This window comes from Hemiscyllium ocellatum, chromosome 10 (genome assembly GCF_020745735.1).
Source record: "Hemiscyllium ocellatum isolate sHemOce1 chromosome 10, sHemOce1.pat.X.cur, whole genome shotgun sequence".
In the NCBI taxonomy this organism is placed as follows: domain Eukaryota; kingdom Metazoa; phylum Chordata; class Chondrichthyes; order Orectolobiformes; family Hemiscylliidae; genus Hemiscyllium; species Hemiscyllium ocellatum.
This window is the reverse complement of record NC_083410.1, coordinates 23,200,209-23,218,421: the sequence shown is the minus strand read 5'-3', so window position 1 is coordinate 23,218,421 and position 18,213 is coordinate 23,200,209. Positions and strand designations below refer to the sequence as shown.

General features: G+C 40.9%; 1 protein-coding gene across 2 annotated transcripts in view; it reads right to left on the bottom strand.

Annotated features, from left to right (window-relative positions):
* The window catches only part of LOC132819691 (galectin-8-like), a 28,829-nt gene extending 12,135 nt beyond the window's left edge, over nucleotides 1-16,694 (bottom strand). For both annotated transcript variants that reach the window (XM_060831349.1, XM_060831350.1), the window contains exons 1-6: nucleotides 16,600-16,694; nucleotides 11,705-11,793; nucleotides 5,723-5,933; nucleotides 3,130-3,249; nucleotides 424-480; nucleotides 308-334 (exon numbers count right to left, since the gene is read on the bottom strand). In XM_060831349.1, coding sequence (XP_060687332.1) covers nucleotides 308-334; nucleotides 424-480; nucleotides 3,130-3,249; nucleotides 5,723-5,933; nucleotides 11,705-11,793; nucleotides 16,600-16,626 — 531 coding nt within the window. In that variant the 5' untranslated portion in view covers nucleotides 16,627-16,694. The remainder of the gene's footprint in view (nucleotides 1-307; nucleotides 335-423; nucleotides 481-3,129; nucleotides 3,250-5,722; nucleotides 5,934-11,704; nucleotides 11,794-16,599) is intronic.
* Between the last annotated feature and the right edge of the window lie 1,519 nt (nucleotides 16,695-18,213).

The window sequence follows — 18,213 nt, the reverse complement described above, 5'->3', positions numbered from 1 at the left end:
ATTGGTCAAAGGCTTCCACACTGAAAAACAACCCTCCACCACCACCCTCTGTCTCCTACCTTTGAGCCAGTTCTGTATCCAAATGGCTAGTATTCTGTGAGATCTAACCTTGCTAACCAGTTTCCCATGGGGAATCTTGTCGAACGCCTTACTGAAGTCCATATAGATCACATCTACCGCTCTGCCCTCATCAATCCTCTTTGTTTCTTCTTCAAAAAATGCAATCAAGTTTGACAAAGTAACAGAACTGCTAAAGGAAAGTATCAAATTTACAAAACACGGTGCAAACAAACAATTGTGTACTTACCAATGGAACTGTTGTCGGCTTGGCATGCTGCAATATCAACAAACATTATTAAGACTATGCGTAATAACTTGAAGGCAGTAGAAAGAGAGTTTAAAAGGACAATTTCTCGGACTTACAGTCCCACTTGCATCAGTCTTCTTTATCGGTAGAGTAGAATATGGATTATCCTGCTCCTAGTTACAACAGAAATGTTTATTACACTATCTGGTTTTTGGATGTAAAGAAGTTAGAGCATATTAGAAGCATTAGTTATCTACAGTAATGAGATCCTATACACTAGATTCCAATGGTTATAAATAAGCAGCATGACCTCAGCACATGTATGTGTTACCCTATTTTCAATAAGACAATCAGAATATTGAGGTGCACCACAAGATTAAATTTCAGAGAGCTGCTTTTGCTAAAGGAGTAATCAGGAGGACCAACACCATATCAAACAAAATTGTGTTTTGCAGTTAAATAGGTCATCCTCTAATCAAAGTTACAAACCTAGATTGATTAGTTACGAAAGACACAAGGTGTATGTATATAAGTTAACCCACTGAGCTGGAAGGTTTGTTTTCAGATGTTTTGTCACCATGATAGGTAACAACATCATCAGTGAGAGTCTCCAGTGAAGCGCTGGTGCTATGTCCCGCCTCTCTATTTATAGGCCTTGGTTTCTTCAGGTGGGTGATGTCGTTTCCAGTTCTTTCTTTCAAGGGAAGGTAGACGGGATCTACGTCGAAGTGTTTTTTGATGGAGTTCTGGTTAGAATGCCATGCTTCTAAGAATTCTCGTGCCATCTTTGTTTCACCTGTCCTAGGATGTGTGTTGTCCCAGTCATGCTTCTATGGATTACCAAAAATACACAAACTTGGGGACTCCTCAGACCCATAGTCTCTCTACCTGGCACACCAGCATTCAGACTCGCCAAGGATTTCCACCAGAAATTAAAACACCTAACTGAAGATTCATGCCACTCCATCAAGAATTCCTGAACATGGGCGGCACGGTGGCACAGTGGTTAGCACTGCTGCCTCACAGCGCCTGAGACCCGGGTTCAATTCCCGACTCAGGCGACTGACTGTGTGGAGTTTGCACATTCTCCCCGTGTCTGCGTGGGTTTCCTCCGGGTGCTCCGGTTTCCTCCCACAGTCCAAAGATGTGCGGGTCAGGTGAATTGGCCACGCTAAATTGCCCGTAGTGTTAGGTAAGGGGTAAATGTAGGGGTATGGGTGGGTTGCGCTTCGGCGGGTCAGTGTGGACTTATTGGGCCGAAGACACCCAGATTAAAGAGGATGAAATAATGGTCTCCTTTGACGTTACAGCCCTTTTCACATCAGTTAATATAGACCTGACCAAAGAAACACTGGCATCACTACTAGGAAAACCAGGACCACAACTACCAGTCAGCACCAACCTCATCAGCAAAGACAACATCCTCAAGCTAGTGGACTGCGCCTCACCACCCACTTCACATTCAATAACAAAATGTACAAACAAGTCAACGGAAAGCCCATGGGATCACCAATATCGGGGCTCTTAGCAGAAGCAGTAATTCCGAGACTGGAATAAGCTGCCCTCCCATCTATTCAACTCAAACTTTGGGTCCGCTATATGGATAACAACTTTGTCATCACTAAACATAAAAAATTGGAGGAAATATACAACACCATCAACAATTTCCTGACAGGCATACATTTCACAAAAGAGGAGAATGACGACAGATTCCCATTCCTAGATGTAACAGTTGAACGTACAGTTAACGAAAAGCTTCAAACCAGCGTCTACAGAAAAACAACAAATACAGACCAGATACTTCAGAAGTTATCATCCCAACACCCACAAATGGAGACATTATTTCAACGAGCTACATCACACTGCAGCTAAGAACTACAAAAAGCCAAAGAAAAATATCTAAACAATGTTTTCAAGAAAAACGGGTACTCAATAAACACAATCCACCGATTCCTCAGAAACAAGCCCAAACAAGCAGACATAACGCAACTAAAAACTATAGCTACATTACCTTACATCAAAGACATATCAGAAATGACTTCCAGACTACTCAGACCCCTTAACATCATGGTAGCCCACAAACCTACCAACACATTTGAATAGCGACTAATGAACTGAAAGAATCCATTAGATACTACCAGCAAAACTAATGTCATCTACAAGATACCATGCAAGAACAATAAAAAACACTACAGCGGACAAAGAAGCAGGAAACTTGCCACAAGATACAGGAACACCAACTAGCCACCAAAAGACAAGATCCACAATCACTAGTTTCCATACAGACAGACAAATAAGGATACCACTTTGACTGGGAGAACACACGCATTCTAGGATACGCGAAACAAAGACATGCATGAGAATTCTTACAGACATAGCACTCTAACCAGAACTCCATCAATAAACACACCAACTTAGATCCCATCTACCTTCCCTTGAAGAAAAGAACTAGAAATGACATCACCTACTTGAAGAAACCAATAGAGAGGCGGGACATAGCACCAGTGCTTCACCAGAGACTCTCACTGATGATGTTACCTAGTCGTGGTGACAAAATGGCTGGAAACAAGCCTTCCAGGTCAGCAAGCTAACATACTTATAATCAACCTGAGCTACAAATCTTCTCAAACATTATTAACACGAGAAATATGTCAGTACATATGGCCAAATAGTCAAAAGGGTGACAAAGAAAAAAAAATGGAAATGCAATCTGAAATAATTTCATGACATTTGATTTGGAAGATAATTCTGAACTTCCTATTATGCCCATTTAATCACCCAGAAATATGTCAATACAAATTGCTTATTTACTTCTTACTTACAGTGCTGTTCAAGAAGCAAATCGTTTGAATTTGGACCACACCAGAAATTCCAAGTGTGTCAACTCTGTCCACACTTATTCTGTGCTGGTAGTCCACGAAATGTTTTCCATTAACTGCAACCTAGTAGATAAATACATATTTATATATAGAGCAGGTTCCTGCAGCTCAACTACAATGCCTTGTTACAGTCTGGAACACGGGAAACAGGCCATTACAGCTAAGTTAGTGTCAGCGGTGGACCTATTTACTTATGTGGGGTTCAATCACATTTACCCTCCCAATCCTTTCACTTTAAGCAAACTGAACAAAGCAGAAACAAGTGCTGGAAGTAATTTCTACTTGTTTCTAACTCTTAAAAAATCCATATCTGTAATAGATCTCTTTATTTAATCTTTTATCATTCTATATCACTGAATCAGAAGAAACTGGTTTTGGTTTCCCATTGTTTCATTAACTTTCATCATATTCATCCATTATCAGCATCATTCTAACAAAGAAAAGTTTTTCATCTTTATATTTCCTTTATATTTTCCTTTCACTAAATGTGTGTTGCATCCTCTCTAAAGTCTCAGTATCTGTACAGAAGTATAACTGGAGGTCAGAATGCTCAGAAAGGTTCATCACTATTTTTCATCTTTTAAGGTTCACAATAAAATCTAGAATTATACCAGGGATCTTATACAACATTATCAATGTGAAGTACTGCTTCTACACAAAAACTATTTCTCTTACCATAGTTAACTTTTTAAAGCAAAGTATATCACCTCAACAATGCTGATTTCTATCTGACACCTGTCAAAATGACTTTGTAACTTCCTAAAGAATGGTATATTTCCGGTTTTGATATCTGCAAATTTCAGCTCCATTTCTCCTCGGACTATGTTCACATTATCAATAAACTGAAGAGAACTAGCCCCAGACCAAAACATTTGGGACACTGCAAGACACCAAGTGCTTTAAACATCTGCATTTGACTCTACTTCTCCCATTATCATTTAACAGAACACATAAATGTTCATGACTTGTTTCCCATATCTTCAATACTTTGTCCAGAATATAGAGGGAAAGAGACACAGTGTGAAAGAGGTATCCTCTTCTAGCCGTCCCTGGATTATAACAAACAGTGCAAATAGCCAAACATATAAGTTCCATCTCAGGAAAGGAATGGCAAGGAAACATAGTTTTGCAAAGAATTTACAGTTCAACATCATATACTGAAATTATTTGTTAAACTGTCTCACAGTAAGTGTCCCTAAACAATTTCTTGGTTGACTGGCACTGCATCACCTCACCTAAAAATAATGTCATGCATTACCAATGCATCAATCAATCCCATAACTTCAATCCATTTTCCAGCTACACCCCCAACACAAATTCAATTCACTTGCTCCAAAACTATACACTTCCAGCAAATCTAACTGTGCTTAACAAAACAGACAGGAGCATTTGATACATTTCACTCAATTCCCTAAGAAAACAGAGTTAATAACATTTTTGCTTGTATATTTATATCAAGGTAAAAATAGAAAACGTGTTTTCATTAGTTTTTCCCTTTGTATCTTTGCATGCAAAGAAAAAGGCAATGGATTTGACAATATTGCTATCATCACAGCAATACGGCATTTCTATTCTGATGAAACAGTAACCTATGTCCCTCTATTAATGACACTAATTATAATATGGTGAGGCAGTTACTTGAAAGGAAGACGATGCGAACAGAACTGAGTTTTGAGAAAGGTACTAGGATGATAGAAAATGCAGACACAACTTATTTATGGATGTCACTACTTACACATTTACTTATAAGCAGGACAATCAAAAGCTGTTACTTAACAGAGAAATGTTTCAAAAAAAATCTTCTCATTGTAATAACATTACAAAAAAAATCACCTTTAAATGAACTGATAGAGTTGACATTCTCATTTCATTTCAACTACCAAACATCGCACAGAGAAGGTTGGGTTAAGTAAGAGTTGGAGCTCATGCACTATACTCAATTTGACAACAAGACTAAATTAGTATTCAATGTATGTGAAAAGTTTATTTAAAAAAACAAGTAATCAATCTCCTAGTTACTTTCACATCTCAATTGATTACAAGTATTTTATTTCTATATACAAATTATGTGAAGCATAAATCCAGACAATCTCCATCCACTGCAAAAGGTGACCCGATACTGCAGGAAAGGACACAAACAGTTCAGAGCAACTATGCCTCCATCCATATTTGATGGTTACTAAGTGGTCTTTTAAACTCAACTACTTGACCCTGTGTACTGCTGAGGAGTCACAACAGCAATGTCCAGAGAGTCAGATTAATCATCGCATTTACCAGCAATACGACAAAACAAATCCCTACATTGCAGAAGATTTAAGGGCGACTTACAATTTATAACCAATTTGTTGGAGTTTGTATACAAATAGCAAAAACAGTTAAGTTTTACAATGGCACTACAAGTTATTGAACAATGCAGCATGATGGGCACATTGTCGAATTTAAATATCTTTTAACAAGTTCCACAATCACACTACAAAGATGCCAAGGAAAATATCAAGGAAAATGTCAAAAAAAAATTAGGAACGGCGAGCATTACCTTGAACCTGTCAACCATTACGAAGAAAATGATTTCAAATGGCTCTCCTTTTTTGAATGGCATCTCATATTTTATCTCTTCACGTCCCCATCTTTCACGTGTCAGAGTATTGCAAACAACACACCCAGATCTCCGAAAACGTGGATTGAAATGGAAGGCTACATCTGCACGAGGTTTTTCACTGCTTCCACACTGTAAATCCACTTGGAATCTGTACGAAAGTTCAACAATGACACACATTTCCACTGAAAGAAGTTACTCATTTCCACGCCATGAAAAATCAAACTAATTATACGACCACAGGAATTAGGAGCCAGGTGGACCTCATAGAATACAAGTTCCCTGAGTGAACAAGATTAACAGCCCCAATAAGGGCTGACAGGAGTGTCAAAGGTTCCGTTCACTCTGAGGAAGCATGCCCAGTATCAAATATATGCATGTGTAAATAAAGGATGATTTGGTGATGGGATATCAGCCTCTGTGGAATTGTTTTAGATTCTGCCTCCAATGCATTCTGTGGCAGAGAGTTCCACAGATTCACAACTCTCAGTAGCAGTTTTGCCTCATTTTAGTTTTGAATCTACCTCCTCTCACTATATCTATGCCATCTTATTCAAAACTGTCCCATCTGCTCAATGCCCACCTTATCAATCCTCTTCAGCATTTAATATACCTCAAGCAGATTCCCCCCTCATTCTTCTGAACTCCGGCGAGTATAAGCCCCAACTATTCAACCACTCCTCATATGACAGTTCTTTCATCTCTGGAATCAGCTTTGTGAACCTCCTCTGAACTGCCTCCAGTCCCACCGTATCCTTCCTCAACTAAGGAGACAAGAATTGTACACAATATTCCAGATGTTTCCTCACCAACAACATCTTATATAATTGTAACAACACCTCTTTACTTTTGTAAGCCAGTCCTTTTATAACTGAAAATGTGTTGCTGGTTAAAGCACAGCAGGTTAGGCAGCATCCAAAGAACAGGAGATTCGACGTTTCGGGCATAAACCCTTCATCAGGAATGAGGAGAGTGTGCCAGGCAGGCTAAGATAAAAGGTAGGGAGGAGGGACTTGGGGGAGGGGCGATGGAGATGTGATAGGTGGAAGGAGGTCAAGGTGAGGGTGATAGGCCGGAGTGGGGTGGGGGCGGAGAGGTCAGGAAGAAGATTGCAGGTTAGGAGGGCGGTGCTGAGTTGAGGGAACCGACTGAGACAAGGTGGGGGGAGGGGAAATGAGGAAACTGGAGAAATCTGAGTTCATTCCTTGTGGTTGGAGGGTTCCCAGGCGGAAGATGAGGCGCTCCTCCTCCAGCCGTCGTGTTGTTATGTTCTGCCGGTAGAGGAGTCCAAGGACCTGCATGTCCTCGGTGGAGTGGGAGGGAGAGTTAAAGTGTTGAGCCACAGGGTGATTGGGTTGGTTGGTCCGGGCGTCCCAGAAATAAATGCTAGGATTCTATTTGCCATTCTTATTATATGCTGCACCCACTTTCTACAATTTATGCACAAAGACACCCAGATCTGTCTGCACTGACGCAGCTTGAATGTACTTCTATTTAAATAATAATTTGCGTTTTTGCCTTTCCAGCCAAACTGGACAACCTCAAATTTATCCACACTAAACTCCATCTCCCACATTCTGGTCATTCTCAAAGCCTATCAGGATCCGCCTGTACCCTCTTTATCTCCTCATCACTGCCTGCTTCAGCATCAAAATTCGGCAGGAGATGAGAGATGTGGATTGGGAGCAGCTGTTTGAAGGGAAGTCTACATTTGATATGTGGGAGGCTTTCAAAGATAGGTTGAAGATAGCAGCAAGATAGCATGTCCCTTTGAAAACAAGGGATAGGAATGGCAAGATTTGTGAACTGTAGATGAAAGGAGAAATCGTACGACTAGTCAAGAGGAAAAGGGAACCCCGTATATAAGGTCCAGGCAGCTTAAAAACAAAAGGGGCCTTGGAGGAATAGCGAGAGAGTAGGACTAATCTTAAAGAAGGAATCAAGTGGGCTAAAAGGGGTCAGGAAATAACTTCAGGAAGCAGAATTAAGGAGAATCCCAAGGCCTTTTATTCAAATATAAGAAGCAAGAGGGTAACTCGAGAAAGGGTTGATCCAGTAAAAGTTAAGGAAGGAAGAAAAGTTGTGTGTCGAACCTGAGAAAATGGGGGACATGCTTGAGGTGTACAAAATCATAAAGGGTATAGACAAGGTGGATAGAGATAAGCTTTTTCCCAGGTGAGGGATTCATAACAAGAGGTCACGCATTCAAGTTGAGAGTTGAAAAGTTTAAGGGGGATACACACAGAAAGTACTTTACACAGAGGGTGGTAGGCACCTGGAATGCCTTGCCAGCAGAGGCAGGCACAGTCGGTTCATGGACAGATGCATGAGTATGTGGGGAGTAGAGGGATACAGATTCTTAGGAATTGGGCGATATGTTTAGACAGTGGATTTGGATTGGCTCAGGCTTAGAGGGCCGAAGGGCCCGTTCCTGGGCTGTAAATTTTCTTTGTACTTTGTTCTTTGCTTTTCTACCTATTTTAGTATCATATCATTTTTAGTTATCTGGTTTCTTGAACCCACTGGTGACCTGGTCCACATTTACAAAGTTTACTAAAATGGGGCATATTTTGGAAAAGCATGCAGAATATATGTATAATGACAATAAACTATATCAAGGCCATGTATATACAGCATTTAGCTATAGCCAAAACTGATCTCAATCTCCCCCATTTAATAACAATTCATTTTATTCAAGAAAACTTGCTGTTACAAATTGGAAAGTGTCTGGGACATTTGGAAATGCCCAAAAGCAAACCACACAATGTGAAAACAATTCTACATTTCATCTTAAACTAGTCATGTTTGCTTGTCTCAACACTATGTCAAAAGTAATTTTCTTAAGTAAATGCTGTCCAGAGAATATTTATGCAATAAAACTTTACATTCCTCATTTTGTATAAAAGCGGAATTTCCAGTTGCATTGTCACACTACAGCATCCACTGTCATTGTTGACTAAGGTATAATTTTTACTTTTAAAAAAATAAAGAACTTTAAATAGGGGAAAGTTCAAGACCAAGCTATTTATTAAGCTAAAATCTTCTACTATCCACACATATTCCTATTCTGTGCTGAATGGAACATTTTATACCAAGTTTAAGATACAGTCATTGCATTAAATCTGACAAAGTCTCAGCCAGTTCAATGACATCACATTCCCCAAGCACACAGAAATATTATTATTGGTGTCTGGTATAAAAATTACTGCAACTAATAACTTCAGCAAAACAGAAGCCAGTCTGAGCAGTTTCCACCTTCGCTGTTTCAGATGTACCATTAGCAGCTACTGGCATGGCAAGGTCATTTTCAGAGGTCTGAAACATGCTAAGTTCATCAGCATTCAGAGCTAAAAATGTGTTGCTGGAAAAGCGCAGCAGGTCAGGCAGCATCCTAAGGAGAGGAGAGTCGACGTTTCGGGCATGAGCCCTTCTTCAGGAATGCTGTCCTGAAGAAGGGCTCATGCCCGAAACGTCGAATCTCCTGCTCCTTGGATGCTGCCTGACCTGCTGCGCTTTTCCAGCAACACATTTTCAGCTCTGATCTCCAGCATCTGCAGTCCTCACTTTCTCCATCAGCATTCACTCAATAACACAAATACAAATTGCTGGAAAAGCTCAGGAGGTCTGGCAGCATCTGTGAAGAGAATTCAGAGTTAACGTTTTGGGTCTGGTGACCCTTTCTCAGAACCAAGAAACTCATCAGTTCAGCTTTATGTTTCTGATTTACAGCATGCACAGTTCTTTCAGTTTTTGATTAGCATACACTCAATGTTAAGTCTATGAAACCTGTACTGGGTCAACCATGTTAATTAAAAGCACGATAGCCGAGTATCTAATGATGTACAATTAGCTGACGACTGGGTCATGATGTCCTTATGTCCATTCCGCTACTGCAAGGACACTTGAAAATGAAATATGAAGATAGTGGATATTGGCACTGACAATAGGGAGACAGTTGGTGGCGGGAGCTGACTGTTTGAAAAGGCATTGGAAAAGGTGAACATAAGTTAAAATCCCAACTGGTTGAGGAGAGGGGTCAGAGAAAATAGTAGTTAATGAATACCTGCACCCTCTCAACCCTTTTCTTCCTCTGCATCAAACACAGTAGAGATTGCAATGGTGGAGTGAGGCTCAGAAGCCCCATAACGCAGAGTTAACCACCATGGCAGAAACCATCACCTTTCAAGATAAAAGGCTGTCATGGGCTTAGTTTTTAAACTTTGATTTTCCAAATTGCCTTTCATTCAAAAATCCTCTCCCTCTCAGTTAGCTCAAAGCTATTTTCTTCTTAATCTGATCATATTTGCTGCTGCACTCTTATCCATGTACTTTCTATCCCTCTCCGTCATACTCTAGTTACCTTGATCCATATAACTACTCTGCCCTACTTTTTCCTTACTTGCTCACTTGAGCATTTGGCATATTTCACTAACATCTTTCAGAATGTAAATTTACCATTTCAAACAAAGATGAAGTTTCAATGATTTGACTTCAACAACGTTTATCTGTCAAATCAAAGAAAACATCTCACCCCAGAATACCAGGGTGGTTTACAGAATACATGTACATTTCTTCTAAGAATAAAGGTAACTGGCTACCTCAAAATTTGTAATTTGTAAATTCCTGCCAAAGGGAAATTTTCGACAAGTGTCCTGGTCACCATATAAAATTTTCTTCCCAGTGTAAATTTTCCACATGGTTCAGGTTGTACGTTTGCTTGCTGAGCTGGCAGGTTTGTTTCAGATATTTCATCACCGTGCCAAGTAACATCATCACAGAGCCTCTGTTGAAGCACCGGTGTTCTGTTCCACTTTCTACTTACATGTCTTCGTCTGTTAAGGTGGGTGATATCATTTCAGATTCTCTTTCTCAAAGGTTGGTAAATGGGGTCCAAATCAATGTGTTTATTGATGGAGTTCCTGTTGGAATGCCAGGCCTCTAGGAATTCCCATGTGTGTCTCTATTTAACCTGTCCTAGGATGGATTTGTCCAAGTCAAAGTGATGTCCTTCTTCATCTGTTAGTAAGGATACTAGTGAGATCTGGTTATGTCTTTTGATGGTTAGTTGGTGCTCGTGTATCCTGGTAGCTAGTTGCCTGCCTTCTGTCCTATGTAGTGTTTGTTACAGTCTTTGCAGGGTATTTTGTATATGACATTCGATTTGCTGGTTGTTGGTAGGGGATCTTATAGGTTCCTGCATATTCAAGAACAACAGGTACCCAATAAACACAGTCCGCTGATTCTTAAACAAGAAACCCAAACATGAAGACACAACATGCCCAAAGACTCTAGTCACATTACAATACAATAAAAACATCTCGGAGATGACTACCAGACTACTCCGACCCCTTAGCATCATGGCAACCCACAAACCGAAACAGCTACTGATGAACCTAAAGGACCCCGTACCAACAATCAGCAAATTAAATGTCATTTACCTAATACCCTGCTAGGACTGCAATAAACACTACATCGGACAGACAGGCAGGAAACTAGCCACCAGGATACATGAGCACCAACTAGGCATCACTAGCATCCTTACACACAGACAAAGAAGGACACCACTTCAACCAAGACAACACACCCATCCGAGGACAGGCTAAACAGAGACATACATGGGAATTCCTAGAGATCTGGCATTCAAACCAGAACTCCGTCAATAAACACATCGATTTGGACCTCATTTACCAACCTCTGAGAAAGAGAATCGGAAATGATATCACCCACCTTAACAGATCAAGACACACGAGTAGAAAGTGGAACAGAACACCAGCGCTTCAACGGAGGCTCACTGATGATGTTACCTAGTATGGTAACAAAAAGTCTGAGAACATACCTTCCAGCTTGGACAACCTGAACCTCAACCTGAGCTACAAATCTTCTCAAAAAAAAAATAAAAATCGGTTCCACATGATGTTTTACCTTTCACTTTCTTTGGGCAGTATTCCTTGCACTGCTACCATCTGCCCTCGTCGCAAACCACCAAAGATCGCACCACTGTATGGTATAACCTGAAAGAAAAAATAACAGCCAAGCTTAGAAGAGTAAATTAATAGACCATTTGAGGATCAGTAATACTTGCATTAGTTTAGTGCAGCTTGCAATACCATTACAATATATTTAAATTAACTCCTTAATTATATTTTGACCATGAATTGAGTTTGCTTCAATGCTAAAGATAGTTCAAAACATCGTAGCACAAACAAACCATAGCCACAATACAATGCATGCAGTATATTCTTCTCAGTCTATATCTACATTAAGTTTCTAGTTACTGCAAATTAAGGCAGTTGTCCAGTTCTTAGACAAATTGCAGAAGAGCATAATGAGGTTGATTCCACATGTCAGAGGAAAGAGACATGTTCTTACATAGAGACCAAAAAAAATCAGTGTGTTTCAACCATCCTGATATTAACTGGACAGAGAAAGTAGATAAAGGAGTTAAGCAAATGGAATTCCTAAACAAGTTAAAAATTCCATTCATGACCAGTATGTAAAAAACCCAACAAGTGAAGGCTTGCTATTTCTAACAGTTGAAAATGAAGCAGAGATGTATAAGTAGGCAATAGTGACTATAAGTCGAGATTAGAGTGGTGCTGGAAAGCACAGCAGGTCAGGCAGCATCTGAGGAGCAGGAAAATCGATGTTTCGGGCAAAAGCCCTTCATCAGGAATAGTGACCATAACATAATGCACTATAAAATGACAATACAGAATTACACGAGTATGATGAAAACTGAGTATAGAAACTGATTCTATGTGATTGAGACAGAGCTAGAATGAGAACTAAATTGGCAAGTAACAAAGTTGAACAATAGGAAACAATTAAAATTGCATTCAAAGTGCATGAAACATGTAATCTGCTAAGAAAAAAGAACAAACTAAACACTAGTGCAATGCCATGGATAAATAAGGGCATAAGGAAGCACTTAATAAATAGGAAGCAAATAGTTGAAACAAATAGTTTGAATACTTTTGATGGGAAGACAAATATGAGTGAGAAAGAAATGAATGATTACTATGGTGGAGTTAATCAGAAGAAATGATAAGAGGCTCAACTGAAGCACAAAAACTGGCATTAGGTTGGAATAGCAAATTTATTTCTTCTGTATATTGTGGGTCATCCCATGTACATTCTTCAGCTTTGAAAAAGAGAGTGTTTACAAGAGACCTTATAAAGATATAGGACAGATTCTCAACAAGATAGAGAAAGCAAATCATGGAGAACAACAAAGATTCAGGATTGAACAGAATAAAGTTCAAATATATTTCTGCTTACAGAAAACTGACTGACTCAACAGGAAAGAGTGAACTTCAGACACTGGGTGCATTCCAGGATCATTTAGATGTTGCAACAGAAATGTAATTAGTACAGCATGTTGGAGTTTCAATATTTGTCATCTGCCTCAGCCCTTGCCTGAAGGAATTAAAATTGAGATTTATAGCACTGAAGCAAAAATAGGTAAAAACGAATACGTCTCCAACACTTCTAAACAGTTACTAGACAGGCGAATTGTATAAAATCTGTGCAATATGAAATCAAGTTTCTGAAAATGGTCAGGCATAATCAGCAACTGTTCTAAAGTTAACATTTGTGTCTAAAAAAGTGGGAAGTTCTCCAGCTGCAAAAAAGTTAAAATAGATTCAGTTCTGGCTTATAATGAATTACATAGCAGTGAATTCTAAGAATTGAAGTTGATTCACAATCAAAGCATTCAGAAAAAATGCTCCCAAAATAAAATGTTAAGTATTTCTATTGACAAAAGGAGCAATGAATGCAAATTTATATCATGTCCTTCAAATCAAATGTCCAAAAGTAATTCACAGCCAGAGTACTCATGATGCATGTCATGGGTATAATGTAGGACACACCGCAGTTGTTTTTGTACATAGTATAAATTGGTGGAGAACTTCAATGTCCATTACTAAGAGTTGCTCAGTGTGCCACTGCTGTGCTGGCCAGGTTCTAAAGGACATAACTGCTAGACTGGGCTCGTACAAGCTGATATGCAAAACCACAAGGAAGAAACTTTGAGAGGCACTGCGCATGGGAATGGTAGCAGCATAGTGGCAAGGTTATCGGACAAGTAATCCAGAAGCTCCTGAGATACATTCAAATCCATGCACGGCAGCTTGGGGGAATTTAAATTCAATTAATAAATTTGGAACAACATGCTAACCTCTGTTACAAATCATGGTTCACCATGGGGTGACACGGTGGCTCAGTGGTTAATACTGCTGCCTCACAGCACCAGGGACCCAAGTTTGATTCCAGCATCGGGTGACTGTCTGTGTTGAATTTGCACATTCTCTTCATATCTGTGTGGGTTTCCTCCGGCTGCTCCGGTTTCCTCCCACAATCCAAAGATGTGCAGGTTAGGTGAGTTGGCCATGCTAAATTGCCCATAGTATTCAGGGATGTGTAGTTAGGTGCATTAGTCAGGGGTAAATGTAGAGTAGAGTAATTGGGTAGGGGAAATGGGTCAGGATAGGTTACTCTTCAGAGTGTCAGTGTGGACTTGTTGGACCAAATGGCCTGTTTCCACATTGTAGGGATTCTATGACTCCATCACAAATGGAGAAAAAGTCTGCCAGCCTTATTTGCTCTGGCCTCCACACCAGAAATCTTTACTGCCTCTTGAAACAGCTGAGGAAACCACTCTCAAGAACAAATCAAGAAAAAAACACATCCAAAAACAGAGACAAAAGGTTTGAAATTATTAAACACTTCACATGCCCTTTTTTAACATTCAAATGTGATGACATTTTAAAATTCCTGAAAAGAGTGCTAGCCCAAACGTTGACTGTCTTGTCCTTAGGTGCTGCCTAAGCAACAGTGCCTTTTCAAGTGCCATGCTTTATTAACTTTACATATGACTTCTTGAAAGTAATTTCCATTTTTTAATATAAATAGTACAAAAGCTTAAAAAAAGAAATGAGTGCAGGAGAAGTATGTCTTTCCTACCTATAACCTTTCAGTTTGAACATTGTGCTGGTGGTGGCATCTCTCACTACCCCAAAATGTTCTGGGATTTAGGAAGGTAAACCTATATAGAGATCTATTATTTTTCAACATATGGGCTTTCCAACAAAATTTTCATTCAACCACCACTTTAGGCAAGTGGGCACTTTTGGTCGGGATTAACACCAAAGACCATTGCTTATATTTTGAAACGCTGAGTGTAAAATACAAGCAAGTGTGCAAAAGACACTAAAATTGGAGCTGTAGTGGACGGCAAAGATTACTTCAGAGTACAATAGGATCTTGGTGAGAGAGGCTAATGGGCTGAGGAGTGGAAGATGGAGTTTAATTCAGGTAAATGTGAGGTGCTGCATTTTGGAAAGGCAATTCAGGACAGGACTTATATACTTAATGTTAAGGCCCTGGGGAGTGTTGCTGAACAAAGTGACTTTGGAATGTAAGTTCATCATTCCTTGAAAGTAGAGCCGCAGGTCGATAGGATAGTGAAGTAGCGTTTAGATTACTACAGTGTGGAAACAGGCCCTTCGGACCAACAAGTCCACACCGACCCGCCGAAGCGCAACCCACCCATACCCCTTACCTAACACAACAGGCAATTTAACGTGGCCAATTCACCTGACCCGCACATCTTTGGACCCGGAGCACCCGGAGAAAACCCACGCACACACGGGGAGAACGTGCAAACTCCACACAGTCAGTCGCCTCTGGGCCGGGAATTGAACCCGGGTCTCTGGCGCTGTGAGGCAGCAGTGCTAACCACTGTGCCACCGTACCGCCCACTTCGTATGCTTTCCTTTATTGGTCAGTGAATATAGGAGTTGGTAGGTTATGTTGAGGCTGTATGGGGCATTGGTTAGGCCACTATTGGATAGTGCATGCAATTCTGGTCTCCCCCCTGTATGAAGGATGTTGTGAAACTTGAAAGGTTCCAAAAAGATTTACAAGGATGTTGCCAGGTTCGGAGGATCTGAGCTATAGTGAGAGGCTGAATAGGGGCGACCTTACAGAGGTTTATAAAATCATGAGCGGCATAGATAGGGTGAATAGAAAAGGTCTCCTCGGGGTTGGGGAGGCCAAAACTAAAGGGCATGAGTTTAGGGTGAGAGAAGGAAGATTTAAAAGGAACATGAGGGGCAACTTTGTTCACACAGACAGTGGTGCACGTATGGAAATGAGCTGCCAGAGGAAGTGGTGGAGACTGATACAATTAGAACATTTAAAAGGCATCTGGATGGGTATACAAATAGAAAAGGTTTAGAGGGACATAAGCCAAATGCTGGCAAATGGGAGTAGATTAATTTTGGATATCTGGTCAGTATGGATAAGTTGGACCAAAGGATCTGTTTCCATACTGTACATCTCTACAACCCTGATCTCAGCCAAAGATCAGAAGTGTGTTTTGCACAAACACACACCTCTCTTTTGTTCTGAAATGGTCCAGCCATTCAGTATCATGGAAGCAAAAATTATTTCAAATAACTACCAGGAAGTTAGAGATAAGAAGGATGGGAGGATGAACTGGAGAGTCAATTTAGCTTTATCATCTCTCAGGTTAAGTAGATGTAAATATTAACTCTACTACCAAGTGAATACAAGGACATAATCTCCAGCGCTACACAAGGTCTAGTCCTCTCAATAAATGGAAAGTGATTCCAGTAGAAAGATGTCGGAGCTGTAAACTCACCCTCTTTTATAGGGTTAACCCACCCATTGATACTTTATCGTTAATCCTTCCATCAAGTGAATCATCATGGGCAGATTCACGTACCACTTACCACACTCTAGCTTGCTAAATACAACCACGTACACAAAACACGCCGAAACTAAGTCCTTACCGGGTTGAATATCGTTGGGTTAGACATCTAGGAACCTATTGATTGTGGACAACCAAAAGACACCCACTGGCGACAAACCCGTCCGCATCCACCGAACCCAGCCACGGCTGTAACAATTACACAAGCGTCCAATGAGAAGCCGCTGAGGGAGTGATTGGCAAACGAATTCGCTTTGCGATTGGTAGCGATCACTTCCGGGATTGAGAGCAACGCTCGCGATTTGACAGCTGTCTTCCTCTGGATGAACTTTCACCGCAAGCGATTGCAGTGCCGTTTCACTTGCTTTCCTTGTGCAGTGACGGCTGTAGGCTTGTGTGATTTCCTGCAACTTAATAAACCTATAATTTCACCGTAACAGCAACCGGCTGCATGTATTATGTATGTATTAAGCACTGCGTTGTCAACCTGGTTCGGGTGACATAACGTCTACTGTCAACTCAAGGAGGCTGCATTGCTTTTTCTTTCAGGTGTAGGGAAGAAAGAACGAAAAGGAACCAACCACAATGAAAACTAGTATTAAAAGTGAAAAAAAACACTGTGGATGCTTAAAATCTTAAACAAATATAAGAGAATGTTGGAGAAACTCAAGTTAACGTCTGTTGGGGGGAGGTGTGTAGGTTATGAGTGTGAGGTGTGTGTATTTATGTGAGTGTGTGTAAAATGGTTTAAGTCTGAGAGGGTATGTATGTGAGTGTATGAGAGAGGGTCTGCGTGAATGTGTGTGTAGGATGCCATACCATACACCCTTGTCACTGTAGACGCTGCAAGACTGTCAGAATGTCGACATGGACACCACCATCATGCGTGGGGACACTTCCCACCAGGTACGTGGCAGGTACTCATGCTACTCAGCTAACGTTGTCTATCTTAAACGCTGCAGGCAAGATGCCCTGAGGCATGGTACATTGGCAGACCAAACAGAGGCTACCACAATGGACGAATGGACACCGCACAACAATCAACAGGCAGGTAAAAACAATGACTGCAGATGCTGGAAACCAGATTCTGGATTAGTGGTGCTGGAAGAGCACAGCAGTTCAGGCAGCATCCGAGGAGCAGTAAAATCGACGCCGCTCCCTCACCACCACGCTTTAGGGAACATCTCCGGAGCCCTGTAGCCCAACATTTCAACTCCCCCTCCCACTCTGCCGAGGACATGGAGGTCCTGGGCCTGCTTCACCACCACTCCCTCACCACCAGACACCTGGAGGAAAAACGCCTCATCTTCCGCCTTGGAACACTTCAACCCCAGGGCATCAATGTGGACTTCAACAGTTTCCTCATTTCCCCTTCCCCCACCTCACCCTAGTTCCAAACTTCCAGCTCAGCACTGTCCCCATGACGCGTCCTACCTGCCGATCTTCTTTTCCACCTATCAACTCCACCATACTCCCTGATCTATCACCTTCAACCCTCCCCCACTCACCTATTGTACTTTGTGCTACTTTCTACCCACCCCCACCCCCACCCTCCTCTAGCTTATCTCTCCATTCTTCAGGCTCTCTGCCTTTATTCCTGATGAAAGGCTTTTGCCCAAAACATCGATTTTACTGGTCCTCGGATGTTGCCTGAACTGCTGTGCTCTTCCAGCACCACTAATCCAGAATCAACACG